General features: G+C 38.7%; 1 protein-coding gene across 3 annotated transcripts in view; it reads right to left on the minus strand.

The window, feature by feature from the left end:
• Positions 1-19,330, minus strand: part of nr1i2 (nuclear receptor subfamily 1, group I, member 2) — a 46,733-nt gene that overhangs the window by 27,181 nt on the left and 222 nt on the right. The window contains exons 2-3 of one of the 3 annotated variants that reach the window (XM_017469633.3): positions 9,969-10,025; positions 2,579-2,764 (exon numbers count right to left, since the gene is read on the minus strand). In XM_017469633.3, the coding sequence (XP_017325122.1) occupies positions 2,579-2,742 (164 nt within the window). In that variant the 5' untranslated portion in view covers positions 2,743-2,764; positions 9,969-10,025. Of the gene's footprint in view, positions 1-2,578; positions 2,765-9,916; positions 10,026-19,330 lie in introns of all 3 variants that reach the window. The other 2 variants (XM_053680913.1, XM_017469632.3) reach the window with 2 other exon arrangements.

Genomic DNA, 19,330 nt, shown 5'->3' on the forward strand with positions numbered 1-19,330 from the left:
GATATAACAGGACCCCTGTCTTCCAAACAGTTCCACTTTCGACTCATAAATCCAAAGAACATTCTCCCAAAAGGTTTGAGGATCATCAAGGTGTGTTTTGGAAAAATTCATATGAGCCTTAATGTTCTTCTGGGTTAGCAGTGGTTTTCACCTCGTTACTCTTCCATGGAGGACATTTTTGCCCAGTGTCTTTCTGATAGTGGAGTCATGAACAGTGACCTTTATTGAGGCAAGAGAGGCCTATAGGTCCTTTGACTTGGCTCTTTTGTGACTTCCAGAATGAGTTGTTGCTGTGCTCTTGGAGGAATTTTGGAAGATCGGACACTTCTGGAAGGTTCACTACTGTGCCGAGTTTTTCCATTTGGAGATAATGGCTCTCGCTGTGGTTCTTTGGAGTCCAAGAGCCTTTGAAATAGCTTTGTAACCCTTCCCAGACTGATGTATTTCAATCACCTTCTTCCTCATCATTTCTGGAATTTCTTTCAACTTTAGCATAGTGTGTTACTGGGTAAGACCTTTTAACCAACTTCATTCTGTTGGAAAAGTTCTATTTAAGTGTTGATTTGATTGAACAGGGTTTGCAGTAATCAGGCCCGATTGTGTCTAGCCCAGCTGAACCCCATTATGAATGCAGTTTCATAGATTTGGGGAATTATGATGCCTTTATGAACTTTTTGGAGCTTGAAAATTTTGGTTACTTGGACTGTAAATGGAGGAACAGAAATCTCCCAAGTTTCATTTCTAATGTGCTCATTTGTGTTCCAAAGATGAACGAAGGTCTTCTGGGTTTGGAACGACCTGAGGGTGAGTAATTGATGGCAGATTTTTCATTTTTGGGTGAACAATCCCTTGAACTTAAGAAAATGAAACAGCGTGTTGTTTATCAGGATGACTTCACTATACAATCATTCAAGTACAGTATCTCTACTGCTGTTCACCACAGAGCACATGCACATGTATTTTATATCATACATCCATCCATATTCCATACCGCTTATCCTACACAGGGAGAAAGGAAGCCTGGGGACACCCTGGACAGGGTGTCAACCCATCGCAGGGCATAATCACACACATGTTCACACACTACAGACAATTTGCAAATGGCAATCAGCCTACAACACATGTCTTTGGACTGGGGGAGGAAACCAGAGTACACAGAGGAAAGCCCCGAAGCACGTTAATTAAATTAAAAAATAAATAAATAAATAAAAAAAGCCTAAATGCTAATGACAGCGATTGCAGCTACCACTAAACCCTCCAAAAAGCCACAGGCGATAATTAAGGGGCACGAAAAGATGATACCATTTCACACAATATCTCATAAGCCTACTGAGCATCCATTTGTCAGAGGAATAAGGCTCTCTACACTAAGTGTGTGAGAGAGCAAAGCATTTTTTTTTTTAAAGCCCAATAAGTGGTGCTTCTAGACAATCTCATCTCATATGAGAATGCTGAACCAGAAACTGTTACAAAATCGATTTAGTTCACACTTTGGTCTTTGCTAAGAAAGAACAAAAAACATGCAAAGGAACACGTCACTGCTGTGTAGGAACAGATTCATAATATTAAAGTGGCTAACTAGTGCTGTAAAGTATGACCAAAATGACCATACTGTAATTATACTGCAACACACTGCAATGCCAATATGCCTTAAAACAACCTGGTGAGCCAGTGATAGGGATATAACACTTTTTCTTGCATTCATTTGAACAGAAATAGCATCACAATTTATTAAAATAGAACAGTGATCTAGAACCTCTCTCCGGATTTTGTTAGCGTGTGGATTGCATATGAATAATATTGCATTAATGATTAATAATATACTGTGTTGGCTAGTGGGTGGCATGTTGGTACAGAAGGTAGTGTTGCTACCATACTGCTCCTGTGTGATCCTGAGCTCTGGTTACTGTCTGTGTGGAGTTTCACATATTCACCTGTATACATGCGGCCCTTCTAGTTCCCCGGTTTCTTCCAACCTCCAAAACACATGCCATTAGGTGAACTGGCTACACTAAATGGAATGAATTGAAAGAGTGTACGAATGCGTGTCCCATACAGGGTGTATTCCCGCCTCATACCCAGTGTTCCTGGGATAGCCAAAGTCACTCTAGCCAGGATAAAATTTCTTATTGAAGATGGATGAATAAACGTGTTGGCTAATTAGTTAATTGCTGGCTTCCTATAGCTGAAGATTTGCAAAATCCAACTATATAGCCAACCTACAGTGGGATTTACAGTTTGTATAACCTTTGGACTAATATGATTGGTATAACCTTGTTGGGTAATAGTACCTCCATAGTTGCATTTTCCTTTTTATGAATTATCTGAATTAATTCCTTAGGGGGCATACATTTTTGCACTCAAGTGCAATATTTTAAAATAATACAGTGTGCAGACTATCATAGCTTTTGAGTTTCTAATAGCTTTTTGCTGCAACCACTCGTACCTAAAAGCATCCAGAAGTGAACGGCCACTCTCTGAGGCATTAAGCATAAACACTTTAGATAGATGTATTTGTTTGTGTGTGTGTGTGTGTGTGTGTGTGTGTGTGTGTGTGTGTGTGTGTTTGTGCGCCTACCTGAAAAAACCCTTACAGCCTTCACAGGTCATGGCATTGAAGTGGTATCCTGTAGCAGTATCTCCACACACTTGGCACACTTTGGGCTCGTCATCCTCCTCCAGCTCTTCCCTAGGCCCTTCTTCAACCCCAGAGTCATCCAGCTCTCTACTGCTGCTGCTCATCCTGAACGCTGACAAATGTTATCTGAAAGAGAGAGAAAGAGAGAGAGCGAGAGAGATACAAATATTCAGGTCACTATAAACATTTATACACAAATTGTTCTACTACAGAGAGAGAGGCAGAGAGAGAGACATAGAGAGAGAGAGGCAGAGAGAAAGAGACACAGAGAGAGAGAGAGAGAGACACAGAGAGAGAGAGGAACACAGAGAGACACAGAGAGAGAGACAGAGAGACACACAGAGAGAGAGACACACAGACACAGAGAGAGAGAGGAACACAGAGAGACACAGAGAGAGAGACAGAGAGACACACAGAGAGAGGGACACAGAGAGACACAGAGAGAGACACAGAGAGAGACACACACAGAGAGAGAGACACACAGAGAGAGAGACACACAGAGAGAGAGACAGAGAGACACAGAGAGAGAGAGGAACACAGAGAGACACAGAGAGAGAGACAGAGAGACACACAGAGAGAGGGACACAGAGAGAGACACAGAGAGAGAGACACACAGAGAGAGAGACACAGAAAGAGAGAGCTCGAGTTCAAATTGTTCTACTACAGCAACTTTGAATCAATTACAGCTCCACTGCCTGCTTTCCTTTCTTAATTACCTTGTCCAATTGAACTGATAATGTACGTGAGCACTTCTTGTTCTACTAACTGTTAAACATTTTGTTAAAAGATTTACAGTGACTGCTCATCAATTCATAGCTACAGTAGAAACACTGATTCAGCTACTCCTTGTCAAAAGCATGCAACAGTGTTTTATCTACAGTACTGAACAATAGTCTTAGGCAAAGAAATGCTGTAGAGCAAAGATGCCTTCAAACATAATGAAATGAAATGTTTCTACATTTAAAATACTATAAAGAGCAGTAAACAAGAATAAATTAAACAAAGTTGATATCTGGTGTGACAACCATTTGCTTTAAAAAAAATGTATTAGTAGTCTCAGGTAGAATTAGTGCAGATTTATAAGGAAATGAGCTGTAAGTGTTACTGAGCATCTTACAGAACCTGCCACGGTTCTGCTGGAGACGCTGACTTTCGAACATGCTTCTTATTTTTGCAGCAAAATCCAGCAGCCTTCAATGTGCTTTTTTTTTTATCTGAAAAGTGTCTCTTACCACTTAATATGCTGCTTTCTTTACTGACATACAAACATTTTTCGGTAACATTGAATTTTGTGCTGGAAAACTAATGTTTGGAAATCTAACATTTTTTTTTTCTAATGACTCGATAATGTTGAAGTCATAAAATAAAAATCTATAACAAAGTTTGTACTTTTAAATAATAGGGTGCCTAAGACTTTTGCACAGCACTGTAGATGTATATTACAACATTAATCAGCTCACTAAACACAAACAAAACACTCCATATAAATATATATAAATATAAATATAATAGTATGCACAAGACTACAGATCGTAAAGCATACTGAACATACTGTACCCTGAACGTTTGCTTTCCCTCCAAAGTACTCCACTTAAAGACCTTCCTCTTACTGAGCAGAATACAATGTCTCAGACCAGCTGAGCATCAGCCGTTGCCTTGGTAGCCACCTGAGACTAACTGTCATCAGCGATGGCCAATTCTTCCCACACTTCAAGTTAACACGTGGTAAAACTATGCAGCTACAGTCACTTTTTCAGTCATGCTCATGCAATCAATTATTAAAGCGTCTTCAAATCATTTGATTCTCACACACACACATACACACACACACACACACACACACAGACACAAAGCTTTTTCTTCCTGAATGGTTTGTAAATTCTTCCAGAGCTTGAGGACTACAGAAGCTCGCTGCAATAAAAATATAGGCATAAAAATTCAGGTTCAATTATAATATACAAATATTATACAACGGAAACAAAATGAATCCTCATGCTGCTCATCAGTGCAGCGTGAAATGTAGACCTTTGCATCCTTTGCTCTGTGAGAGAAACCTATCAGGAAAGCAAATATCCAGTGTTGGATGAGGGACTAACGAACATGTAGTGCCTGATATTAAAACCATGGGGTCATGACCCTACATTGGGTTGTCTGAGATAACGGAACCGACCTGTACTTTTGTGCATATAAATTTGATTTATGGACTATTTAATAATATTAATATGATTTATTTAATAATAATTAAAACTGTCATACATCCAACATTCTGTCCATCCATCCATGTTCTGTATGGGTTATCTTATACAGGGTCGCAGGGAGCGTGGCACCTATCACAGGGAACTCAATGGCGGGGGACACCCTGGACTGGATGCCAACCCATCGCAGGGCATAATCGCACACACACTCACACATTCACACACTATGGACAATTTAGAGATGCCAATCAGCCTACAACGTATGTCTTTGAACTGGGGGATGAAACCAGAGTGACTAGAGGAAACCCCCGAAGCACAAGGAGATCATGCAAACTCCACGCACACAGGGCGGCGGTGCCAACATGCTGCCGTGTTAATCAAAGTGATTTTTTTTTTTTACACTGGAGCGTGCAGAGCTACTATTAAAAATAGAAAATAATTGTATTTTTGTGTGGAATGGTAGTGGTTTCAAGCAAGAAAGGCAATATTAATGCTAGAGTCATGTGGTGTAGACATCTTCCACAGAGTGTAAAAGTGAAAATCTCGCTGGATTAATGAATTTTATGTGATCATACAGTATACAGTGATAATGTATACATTTATAATATTTATACATGATTTTCTGTACTGCATATCCAACATGGAGTGGCAGGGGACTCGGGGGACAACGTGGGGAGTCATGGGAAAACATGCAAGCTCCGTAGAAACAGTGCGGTGGTGGAAATTGCGCCATGTGCTATGCCCAGATGTCAAAGAAGGGCTTTACACTCATTAAAATATTGCATGAAAGCGATATGTGAATCCGACACGGGATTTGGTATTCTAGGGTTCAACACTGGTGGCTCAGTGGGTAAAGACTCTGGCTCACTGATTCGAAGATCAGAGGTTCAAGCTGCAGCACCATCAAGCTACCACTATTAGGCAATTACGAAAGGTCCTTAACCCTTGCTACTCTAGGGCCACTGTAACATCTCTGACCCCTACTCCTTGCTACTCCTAAAATCAATACTGCACACAATCAGTGCCTGAAAACACAGTGCAAGGGTTTATTTTATTTTATTTTCTACACTATATTTCATGATCTTAATAAAGCATGGGGTCAAAACACAGATCAATGCTAAATTATAGTAACGTTAAAACCTTTCAAAAACATCAGAATAACCAATGCTTTGTTTAATATTAATATATTATGCTTTGTTTAATATTAATATATTATACTTTGCTTAATATTAATAATATAATAGAACATTGTGTAATATTCATGCACATACTGTCCATGAGAGCTTTCATGTGCTGAATAATTGTACTTAGTTAAATGCACTATTAAATGTGATGATTGAAATGTTCAGAACATTCCAAATTGATATCTAGTTTGAATGCCTGAGTGAACTATCACTGATCTTGAATGAATTGCTGCTCTATATGCTGCCCATCTCTGACCTCTACTAAGTAGACTCTGGGGATCTGAAAATCACTGTGATCTAAATTTGTACACTTCTTTTATTCCGTCCAGTTTAATAGAAGTAGAAAAATAATTGCCCTAGTCCATTTCTGCATGTGAACGAACGTCAAGTTATAGCATCACGTAAAAGCTTAAAAGCCCTAATTTAGCTGTTTGCAGGGCTTTCAGCACTAAATACTGTTCAATAATAATGTCTGGTATAGTGGAATTAGTATGTTGAGAGAGCAAGAAAGAGACAGCTAATGCATTATAACTTCAGTGTAATTATTATTTTGGCAGTGGACATTATGCTAAATTAATCGAGATGGGTCACACTTGGTAATTTGACTTTTTTCTTTTTCTTCCAAACTTCACAAAAGCTCTAAACCATTTATTTACATGCTGGATCAAAAAATTGGAAACATCAAAAGAAATTGGAAAATCTTTAGTCTCCCACAAAGTTTGTCTGTCTGATGTCATGCTGCAAATTTGTAATGTATTTGGAACATTAAAATTACTGCATGAGTTTTTAAGATTAGTCTGCATTGTCCTCAAGAGGTTAAATGACAACATACAGTGGGGGAAATAATTATTGAATGCGTCAACATTTTGTTCAGTAAATATATTTCCAATGAGGCTATTCACTTGACATTTTCAGTCTTAACTCAAGAAATCTGGAAATATAAAGAATTCACAACATTAAAGTCCATAAATAAAGTTATATGTAATAAAGTGGAATGAGACAGGAAAAAAGTATTGAACACGCTAAGAAAAAGCAGTTCTCCAAGGTAAGGTCAGGCAAGGAACCAAGTGAAATCTGTAAGTAATTATACCTTCTATCTGTGCAAATTAATATCAGCTGGGTTATAAATTGATGGTCTATAAAAAGGCTTTTCCTTACCAAGGTGTCACACAAGAAACATGTCATGATGGGTAAAAGAAAAGAGCTCTAGCAAAGACCTGTGCAACCTTATTGTTGCAAAACATATTGATGGAATTGGATACAGAGGTATTTCAAAACTTCTGAATCCTCCAGTAGGCACCATTGGGGTTATTATCTGCAAGTGGAAGCAACATCACTCCGTCATCCACTGGCCACGCACAGGAGATCCTCACAAGATTTCTGACCAGGGAGTCAGAAGAATAGTCAGAAGAGTAGTCCAAGAGCCAAGGACCACTCAGAAAGCGCTCCAGACACATTTGGAGGCAGCAGGTGCCATCATCACAGAGAAAACAATAGACTGAACAAATGCACTCCACTGCTCACACTCACCCCACAAGACTCCATTACTAAAGAAAAGGCATGTCGAAGCTCATTTCAAGTTTGCTACAACTCATTTGGGGAGTGTAGTCTGCTCAGACGAGAGCAAAATTAAACTTTTTGGCTGTTATACTACATACCATGTTTGGAGAAGAAATGGCACTGCACATCACCCTTAAAACACTATACCAACAGTGAAGTTTGGAGGTGGAAGCATCATGGTGTGGGGCTGTTTTTCATTACATGGAACTGGCAGACTTCATATAACTGAAGGAACGATGAATGGATCCCTTTACCGGGAGATTCTTGAGAAGAATCTGCTGCCATCCTCCAGGATGATGAAGATGAGACATGGGTGGACCTTCCAGCAGGACAACGATCCAAAGCATACAGCAAAGGAAACTCTCAGTTAGTTTCAGAGAAAAAAAATCAAGGTGTTAGAATGGCCCAGTCAATCACCTGACTTGAATCCAACTGAACAAGATTTAAAGACAATATGTTTAGAAGAATGCGCAAAAATCACACCTGAATACTGCGGCCCATTAATTTCTTCATACAGGAAGCGTCTTGAAGATGTCATTACAAACAAAGGCTTCTCCACGAAGTATTAAATACATTTCAGTTAGCGTGTTCAATACTTTTTTCCTGTGTCATTCCACTTTATTACACATAACTTTATTTATGGACTTTAATGTTGTGAATTCTTTATATAATTATAATTATAGTGAAAATATATTTCTCTCTGCAACTCACCTGATTAAGAACAATAAGTATACAACATGTCTAAAGCTGGAAAAGCGTTCTAGCTGGACGTCTAACTAATTTTGCAAGTTTAGGTACTGAGGTGGAAATAAAACTTCACTCTGCAGAAGTAATGGTTTATTGATCAGCCTACATTGAAACCGTCACTCAATATTTATCCCCTTATGAATAATGAACATGCTAATGAATCCATTAGATGGCTATGGTACAGTAGAAAAATATGATGTACCATTGTACATCACCTTGAGTATGTGAAAACCACTATATAAATGTATTATTATTATTATTATTATTATTATTATTATTATTATTATTACAGAATACAGTGCTGTGATTTCTTCTGTTTTGTATATATCTCATACTAATTAGTTTTAGATCTTCAAATGGAATACAACATAAAACAAAGGCAACCTGAGTAAACAAAGTACAGTATTTATTTATTCATTTTTTATTAGAGCAAAAAACAAAAATTATCCAAAACTTATCTCCAATGTGAAAAGCTAATTGCCCCCTTAAACTCAAAATCTGGTTGTGTCACCTTTAGCAGCAATAACTGCAACCAAACGCTTTCGATAACTGGAGATCAGTGTTTCACTTACTTCTTCAACTAGAATTTACTATGCTTTGGATTAGTTGCGCTTGAGTTGCGGACTGAAGACCGGACATTCTCCTTTAGGATTTTCTGGTAGAGAGCAGAATTCATGTTTTTCCTGATGATCTACACTGGGAAAATACTTCCTGAGTTTATTTCTCTGCACCTTTAATGACTGGCACTAAATTATAGCACTGCAGAAATGGGTTCTGTAAATGGACCCTAACTGGTTTCTTTTGTTTTGCTATATAAAGCCAGAACAATCAGCACTAAATGCTGTTCAGTACTAATGTCAGGTGTCAGGTACTCGTGCTGGAGACAGGAAATGAGGTGAGTGAAAAACTACAAGAATTTGAATGTCCATTATAATATTAAATGATTCAAACTGGGCAGTTTGGCTGAGTCGTATTTAATTAAAGCAGTATTCAAAGTTCTTCAGCACAACCTTCATTTCTAGCTGCTCCTAGATGGTAAAGTTGCAGTATGTGCCACTCACATTTTTATATCTCCATATGGTTCGTATTCAAGTTGAAACACTATTATTAAATAATATCCGTCACTCTCTCTCCTGTGACTCTCTGTGCCTGTTACTCCCCCTGAGCCTGTCAATTCCAGAGAAGGACATGTGGCTTCTGTGTCAATTCTGTGAAGGTATTTTTATTACTCATAGAACATCAGCAAGATGTGTTGTTTATCCAAAAACATTTGGTAGTTTAGAGGTAAGGGATCAATAATAAGGTAGTAGGCTACACAGAACAGTAAAGATTTTGTTTAGAAAAAGACACAAGTTGTTTTTAGTCAAAAATCTGTCACATGGTCCTTCCATCATCCATTTTCTGTACCGCTTATCCTACACAGGGTCGCGTGGAGCCTGCGGCCTATCCAAGGGGACATGGGGTACAAGGTAGGGGACACACTGGACAGGGTGCCAACCCATCACAGAGCACAATCACACACTACGGACAATTTGTAAATGCCAATCAGCCTACAACGCACATCTTTGGATGGTGGGAGAAAACCAGCATACCCGGAGAAAACCCCCAAAGAATGGGGAGAACATGCCAACTCGGGATTCAAACCTCTGTGCTGTGTGTGCGGGATTCCAACCCTGGAGGTGTGAGGCAAGCGTGCAGATTCTAAAAAGACAGAATGTACACATGTATGGGTAATGTAACAAAACACATAACTATAAAAATCAGCAGTGGCTCGTGACCATAGATTTTAGTTGGGCAGCATGACATTAAAAATCGCTGTCAAATGACTTATTCTATCAAGTGAACTTTTAGAGTAATAGGCAGTTAATACAGTCATCCACCATACATCCAGTAGTAGTTTTAAATGTACCTTTCTACCTACACAGGTGTTTCCCAACATAATGTGCAAGGCACACACAGAAGAGCTAATATCATTAATGGGTTTTCAGCAAAATTGCCATCCCAACCACATTTCAAAGAACACATAAAAGCATTTAAAATGGAGCTACGTTTATTATATTGAATTCTGATTCATTCCTATAAAAACAAGATTTGGTCTGTCACTGAGTATTTTTCAACTAGCCCAATCTGGCAACGCCATTGACTGCCCTGTCCTTTGAACCTCTCACAAGCATGGTGCAAAGTGCTATATCTAAACATGAAAGTGCGTTGAAAGTTTCATGCGATTTAGCCTAAATAATGAAAGCAACATCAGATATCATCATGACGTCGAACAGGATACACTGGGGGAAATAAGTATTGGATGGGTCAATGTTTTTTTCAGTAAATGTATTTCCTATGAGGTTATTCACATGAAATTTTCACCAGACATCAGTATTAACTCAAAAAATCCAGAAATATCCATCCATCCATCTTCAACCGCTTACTCCTTTTCAGGGTCGCGGGGGAACCTGGAGCCTATCCCTGGGAGCATCTGGCCCAAGGCGGGGTACACCCTGGACAGGGTGCCAGTCCATCGCAGGGCACACTCACATACACACACCCATTCATACACTACGGACACTTTAGACACGCCAATCAGCCTACCATGCATGTCTTTGGACTGGGGGAGGAAATCCAGAAATATAAAGAATTCAAAACATTAAAGTGCATAACTAAAGTTATGTGTAATAAAGTGGAATGACACATGAAAAAAGTATTGAATACACTAACTGAAATTTATTTAATTCTTCGTGGAGAAGCCTTTGTTTGTAATGACAGCTTCAAGACGCTTCCTGTATGAAGAAATTAATGGGCCGCAGTATTCAGGTGTGATTTTGTTCCATTCTTCTAAACATATTGTCTTTAAATCTTGTTCAATTGGATTCAAGTCAGGTGATTGACTGGGCCATTCTAACACCTTGATTTTTATTCCTCTGAAACCAATTGAGAGTTTCCTTTGCTGTATGCTTTGAATCGTTGTCCTGCTGGAAGGTCCACCCACGTCTCATCATCATCGTGGTGGATGGCAGCAGATTCTTCTCAGGAATCTCCCGGTAAAGGGCTCCATTCATCGTTCCTTCAATTATGTGAAGTCTGCCAGAACCATGTAATGAAAAACAGCTCCACACCATGATGCTTCCACCTCCAAACTTCACTGTTGGTATAGTGTATTAAGGGTGATGTGCAGTGCCATTTCTTCTACAAACATGGTGTGTAGTATAACAACCAAAAAGTTTAATTTTGCTCTCATCTGACCAGACTACATTCTCCCAGTATTTCATAGGCTTGTCCACATGAGTTGTAGCAAACTTTAAATGAGCTTCGACATGCCTTTTCTTTAGTAATGGAGTCTTGTGGGGTGAGTGTGAGCAGTGGAGTGCATTGTCTATTGTTTTCTCTGTGATGATGGCACCTGCTGCCTCCAAGTGTTTTTGGAGCTCTTTCCAAGTGGCTACTCTTCTGACTCTCAATAAGTTTGTGAAGGTCTTGGGAGAGCTCTTTGCTTTAATCCGTCATGAGATGTTTCTTGTGTGACACCTTGGTAACAAAAAGCCTTTTTATAAACAATCAATTTACTAACCCAGCTGATATTACTTTGCACAGATAGGAGGTATAATTACATACTGATTTCAGCTGGTTCCTTGCGTGACCTTGCCTTGGAGAACTGCTTTTTCTTAGCGTGTTCAATACTTTTTTTCCTGTGTCATTCCACTTTATTACACACAACTTTATTTATGGACTTTAATGTTGTGAATTCTTTATATTTCCAGATTTCTTGAGTTAATACTGATGTCTGGTGAAAAATGTTGTCCCATCCAATACTTATTTCCCACTGTATATGAGTTACGAAAATGTATGAGATAAGCCCCATGATGTAAATCATGTGAATAAAATACCTTGTCAAACAAACCAATAATGCAGTAGGAGTAATAGTTATCGTACAAGTCTTCAATGTGGAACCACTCTCTGAAAAGTGAAAGATCCTGTCCAAATCTTTTCATCCTACCAGATGATTTCTTGATTTGAGTGGGAAACTGAATTAGGCACAACACCTGCTGCACATGTTCAACAAAGAGCCTTGCACAGTGCATTAACAATAAACCCCTCCCATAACCCGAGGCGTACTCATGAAAACACACCTGAGCTTTATGTGGAGACTATGCAAAGCCATTCATTGACAAAAAGAGTTTTCTGTTTGTGTCTGAGCTTTAAAAAAGTTCAAATCGACTATGTTGGCAGTAGGGATGTTTTGTTCACGAACGAGCCGGCTCTTTTAGGTGAACTCACAGCTCTCTTACAATGTAATTTCATTAATATGCTTCCATGGAAACCTCTTTTCAACATCCGAGCTGTGTAAGTTGTGTAAATGTACAGCAGGGAGGATCTGCCTGCAGTTATCAGGATAAATGAAGCTTTTTAATGAAACACAGAATATTATGGCAAAATATTCCAGTTCATTCATTCATTTATCTTCAGCAACCACTTTTTTCTTCCAGGTGTCTTTTATACAGGTAACAAGCTGAGATTAGGAGCACACTCTTAAAGGGGGTGCTCCTAATCTCAGCTTGTTACCTGTATAAAAGACACCTGTCCACAGAAGCAATCAATCAATCAGATTCCAAACTCTCCACCATGGCCAAGACCAAAGAGCTCTCCAAGGATGTCAGGGACAAGACTGTAGACCTACACAAGTCTGGAATGGGCTTGGACCATTGCCAAGCAGCTTGGTGAGAAGGTGGCAACAGGTGCGATTATTCGCAAATGGAAGTAGCACAAAAGAACTGTCGATCTCCCTCGGCCTGGGGCTCCATGCAAGATCTCACCTTGTGAAGTTGCAACGATGATGAGAACAGTGAGGAATCAGCCCAGAACTACACGGGAGGATATTGTCAATGATCTCAAGGCAGCTGGGACCATAGTCACCAAGAAAACAACTGGTAACACACTACGCCGTGAAGGACTGAAATCCTGCAGCACGCGCAAGGTCCGCTGCTCAAGAAAGCACATATACATGCCTGTCTGAAGTTTGCCAATGAACATCTGAATGATTCAGAGGACAACTGGGTGAAAGTGTTGTGGTCAGATGAGACCAAAATGGAGCTCAATGGCATCAACTCAACTCGCCGTGTTTGGAGGAGGAGGAAAGCTGCCTATGACCCCAAGAACACCATCCTCACCGTCAAACATGGAGGTGGAAACATTATGCTTTGGGGGTGTTTTTCTGCTAAGGGGGCAGGACAACTTCACCGCATCAAAGGAACGATGGATAGGGCCATGTACCGTCAAATCTTGGGTGAGAACCTCCTTCCCTCAGCCAGGGCATTGAAAATGGGTCGTGGATGGGTATTCCAGCATGACGATGACCCAAAACACACAGCCAAGGCAACAAAGGAGTGGCTCAAGAAGAAGCACATTAAGGTCCTGGAGTGGCCTAGCCAGTCTCCAGACCTTAATCCCATAGAAAATCTGTAGAACATGATGATTTAATAATTATGTAAACCGGTCCATACAGGATTTTGCAGAGTTTTTTGTGATTGTTGCGACCAAAAATGCTTGATCGAGCTAAACCGAATGATCTGGCACACTGAAGAAGAGCCATAATTTCCATCACTAGTTGACAGAAACATTGTTTTGTCAGACACTTCTAGCAGTCAACAGATATAGTAGTTAAATAAACGGTGTGATTTATCAGCTTTGCAGGTAACATTTAGATGTCAGCATCGATGGGTATAGGCAGAGGAGTACGCCCACACTCCATATAGGTCTAAAGAATAAAAAATAAAACCTGAAAAGTGGAGATTTGTGATGGCAATTCTGCCTATATACATTAAGTCAGAGCAATTGGCACAGTTTTTCTCACAATTTGGCCAGTTTTTATCAAAAACTGTTAGCCCTTAAACTATTTAATAATGTCTTAATATCACCTCTGATTAATAATAACACATTTCATTGTGCTTGCTTAAGAATCAGCAAGGGGCTAAATAGCTGCTTTCTCAAATGCAGTAAGCATTCCTGCATTAATAGTATTTTGATGTAGGCTTGTTGCGATAGACGGTGTTCCCAACAGTGTTGGGGCCGTACACCTGTTATGTCAATTGTACACCCCGGCACCACCACTACCGTCGTTTTGCCTTTTTCTAGTAATAAAAATAATTTAGTTCAGTTACAGAACGGACGCTACAGTTAAAAACTGAACGTGTCTGCTCAATTCAGCATGAATTGACAGTCAATGACGCAGCACAGATCAACAGGAGTCACATTTCATTTAGCACATGATGAGAGCGAGGCGAGCTGACTCATAAGACGATGGCGGAAGATTTGGATTCAAAAGTTCTATGTTTAATATAACCGAGTTTGTCATTGCACTGTTTTATAGTTCGTAGTTCAGAATAGTGTGCGTGTCTGTGTGTGTCAATCGACGTGTGACAACACCGGTAATACCGGTGTCACCCCCCGGTGATACCGGTATTACCGGTGTTATCACACGTCGATTAACCGGTGGGAAAAATTTCCTCACAGTCACATCCCTATTCTGATGTTCATCTCTCCAATACACTATACTACATACAAGCAGAAGTACACCTTCATGCTACACACAGTCACTCTCTCTCTCTCTCTCTCTCTCTCTCTCTCTCTCTCTCTCTCTCTCTCACACACACACACACTTATTAACCACAGTATTTACAAACAACTTTTTATTTGACTTATTTTAGAAAATTGAATACGCTATGTTTCACAAATTATTTATGCTGATTGAATATTTAATGAATACTTTCCTTTTTAACATCTGCATTTTAGAATTGATAAAATCTCATCATTGGGTAGGAATGTTCCAGCCTCTTCCTACACTTTGCTGCAATTACTACAGAGAAGGAATTTGGCACACTTCCCGGTGCTGAGAAAATAACAGGAAACCTGTTCATTCAAAACTCACTTATAATTGATGGGGCACTCGATAAACGCATGGACGTAGAACTCTTTCATGCATTACTCAGTCACTAGTATTTCTAATTTAAGATATAATTCTGTTTATACCACAGCGTGGTTAAATTCTCGAATCTCATTGTTCAGAAGGTGTGGATTAAATTTATATAACCACAGGGATCGGACAGTATCTTCGAACAATACGTGAACATGAACAATAAGTTTATATTAACGCACTCAATCTAATATGTTTTGCTTCTATATTAACAGCTGATACACAGAGACGCTCCACATAATCTAATCTGAACAAATGTGCAATATGTTGTTTATTAATTCATCAAAATTGTACTAGTCTGAAAATCGCTGTGGTATAAGCAGAATAACACACTTCAGGCCGTGCTACACAGAAATAATTGGGCCATTTCACACCACACTGACGTGGACTATATCGTATAACAGTATGGTCTTTTGTTATTCCTTACATAATTTGGTATACCTCCTGACAGATATGAGACTACTTTTTTTAATCATTTCAGCGAAGGTATAGAAACACAGAAGGGCCTCCTGATCATGAATGGAGACCACAAAACCTTCAGGAAAATGCTGGTACTCTTTTATTCTATTGCTCCAGGCTTCTATTTACAAATTGAGCCATAAAACATGAGCAATTTGTCAGCATTGCTACATAAGCCAGTACCCAGACTAGGCCACTCGCAGGGGTACAGAGGAGGACCCCTAAGAAAAACTAAGATTGAACTGCCGTTAAATTACACAATGTTCCTGACATGTGTATTTACATGAGCTGACGTGCCTTAACGCAGTTAACAAGGTTAACATGTACTGCAGTGTGGGAGCAAGTATGTTACAGAACACAGAAAAGTCAGTATCTTGACCCAGATCAGTGTTTTCTAACCCTGCACCTTTAGTTTAACTGATTGAACATTTATTTTTGTACCAGCTGTGGAGTTGATTCATACATTAAATATGTAAAACAGTACAAGTGTAAATTAAAGGAGAGTTATCGGGTTACACAAACATCTAAGGAAGAGAAGCACAACAAAAATGGGACTTCTGGTGGTGTATAGTATGCGTGTGGGACATATGTACTATTTAAATGGTAAATGGCTCACTTATATAGCACTTTTATCCAAAGCACCTTACACTGGTTCTCATTCACCCATTCACACACCAATGGTAGCATTGGTTCAGTGTCTTGCCCAAGGACACTTCGGCATGTGGAGTCGTGTGGGCCGGGAATCAAACCGCCAACCCTACGATTAGTGGACAACCCGCTCTACCACCAGAGCCACAGCCACCCCATTTATACTACTTATATACCCCCCATTTATAGTACTTATTTACATACATACCCAACACTAACTATGGAAGCTGTTGAGTCTGGTCTAGGAAGTCACACTTTAATCTCAGCTCTTTTCCTAGCCATAGTCAAATATCTTTGTTAGTTTGATGCATTTTTTTTTTTTAAAGAAACAACAGTAACTCATCAGACCAAAAAAGAAAGGGAAAAACCCTCAACTTGTTTTCATTGCATTTTTTACCACATCACTGTTCTCATTTTTCAAATCTGATCGGTCAGAACATAAAGTGTTCTGACAGTACTCTGACAGTAGTTTCAGCTGCAAAGTAAAATCACAAATTAATGGTAATGTACTCGCTTGAATACATTATTATTTTTATAGTAACAGGTGATTCGCTTGAACTTGCATGGCAGATGCTCCATATACTAATAAAGAAATTAAAAACATCTCTTTATTTAACAGAAACATATTTACACTCATGTGGTGAAGCTTTCTGTAAGTAGATGTTTATTTAGCGATTTTGGAAGGAGTCTCAAGTGTCAGTGGTTGTAGCAATCAGAGGTACATCTGTAAAAGTTTCTCAGTAAATAGCTGCATGGTTTTTTGTTGTTGTTTTTTTATTATTATTAACTTCAAGAGAAACTGGGGGAGTGACTGTTCGGAGCTGCTATAATGTAACTGATGACAGGAAGTCATTTGTTTCACAACATTAAATGTAGAAATTTATCCAACTAGAAATGGATCGTTTTATTCTTTAACAAATAAAAAGTGTAATCATTAGCAAATGCTGTGGTATAAAAGGTATAAAACACTTCAAGATGTGGTGTTACAGGAAAATAATTGACTTTGCGGTGGAAACAGCAAGTCTGCTTCATTTCGGGCTACATTACACCGCTCCAACATTGTCACATCCTGTTTGAGTCATCACTTCACTTACAGAATAATGGCTCAAAATTAAACCTGAACCTTTTCCATAAGTCACAGTTTACATTTAAACTCAGACTCAACAGGAAATACCTCTCAAGGCTCAGTCCGAGAGCAGCTTGGACCATATTCTGCAGGAAAACAAACTGTGTCTCAAATCCATACAGACAACATCCACATCTACAACATCAACACGCTCACCAAATGACTACCATCCTACAGATGCACTACGTAAATGCTTTGAACACACTGATAAAAGGATGCATCGAAGTGTTCTTTACCCCACCAAGGACAACACAGAGGTATAGCTCAAAAGATGAAAGATTTAAGGTTAATGTCAGGCTCAGGTCTAATGCATGGAAAGCTACAATCCACTAAAAATCATGGAGTTATAATTGACACAGATTTCAGCTTCAGCAGTAATATTAAAGTGACAACAAATTTAGCCACAAAAATAGCTAATTCAGCAAAATCCAGATTCTTTAAATGTTTTCTTAAATTCGCTTGTCATTAAAAATAATGGATTGTCCATGAGTAGAAATGTATAAAACATTATACCTGAAATTACAAACAACAAAAAAGATCTTGTGCTTGTGTTTAACGATCAGGTGCAGCACTGATTAATATTGATGACCAGAATATAGCATTAATCTTGACACTTACTACAGAATGTACACTGTTTAGTACTGTTGCATGATGCATCTGATTTCAGAAGTAAAAAGAATATGTATCTTATAAATATGTTTTTAAAAATGCTATGATGTTGACTGGAGTCTGGAACAAAAAAAATATGACTTAATAATATCTGGCACAAAAATATAATACTTTATCTTAAATTACAATAAGGGTCTCAAGTGATTTGGAGGTGAATTACATCTTATATTTTCCTAAAGTGGGTCACGGTGGGTCCAAAAATCTAAGACCACTAGTGAAAATTTAATTATATTATCATCAGCAACCTGAAATTAGGAATTTTCAGAATTTGTAGTATTTGTTAAATCACTCTTTTGCTATTATGGCAGTGTATTTGAGCTGGCACGGAGTCCAATTGTTTGCAAAACCTGATGATTCATGTTGTATCAAATCCACTGGAGTGTCATCTGAGCATGTGCATTAAAGGAACGGATAAGACTCAAAACTAAAGGAAATGTGACCTTTTGTACTATGCAGTTAATATGATCATTATCACATATGTGCCTACATTTAAACAGGGACATAGAAATAGAGCAGAATCTTGAAAATGAAATAATCAGGATATTCAAAATTTACTTTCTTTCTTTGAAATAGTTCAAAATTCGAAATGTGTCTGTTTATTTCCAATTTATTTTCCATTTTCTTCCAATAAATGAAGAAAAAAAACTTTCAACACTTTCAGGATTTCCACACAACACCTTGATCTTATAAAGTTTGGCTACTTCATAAAAAGTCTATCAGAATACTAACACAAACAAAAACAGGTGTACACATTTCTCCTGCACTCCGATCCTTAGACTGGCTTCCAGACAGCTTTAGGATTGGTTTCAAAGTACTGCTAGTTGTTCATAAAAAATCCCTAAATGACCTTGAACCTTCCCTTGAAGTTCATTCTCTAGGCTATATGGTGGACATACAGTGCAGTACACAACCCTGGTAAGCATTTCAGATCTGTAATGTCTGCTCAGCTCAAGTTTGTCTGGAACAATCTCTGGAATAACTGTCAGATACAGACAGATTTCCAAACACCTCGTGCTTTTAGGACAGTCTTTACAATTCTTAAATTCACCTTTAAACTTGATTTAATCCTAAAGTTATTTATAAAGCACTCAGAGAACTGCGAATGGTGTAAGAAGTAAGAAGTGTTATATAAATACAACTCAC

Source organism: Ictalurus punctatus, chromosome 6 (assembly GCF_001660625.3).
Source record: "Ictalurus punctatus breed USDA103 chromosome 6, Coco_2.0, whole genome shotgun sequence".
Classification (NCBI taxonomy): Eukaryota; Metazoa; Chordata; class Actinopteri; order Siluriformes; family Ictaluridae; genus Ictalurus; species Ictalurus punctatus.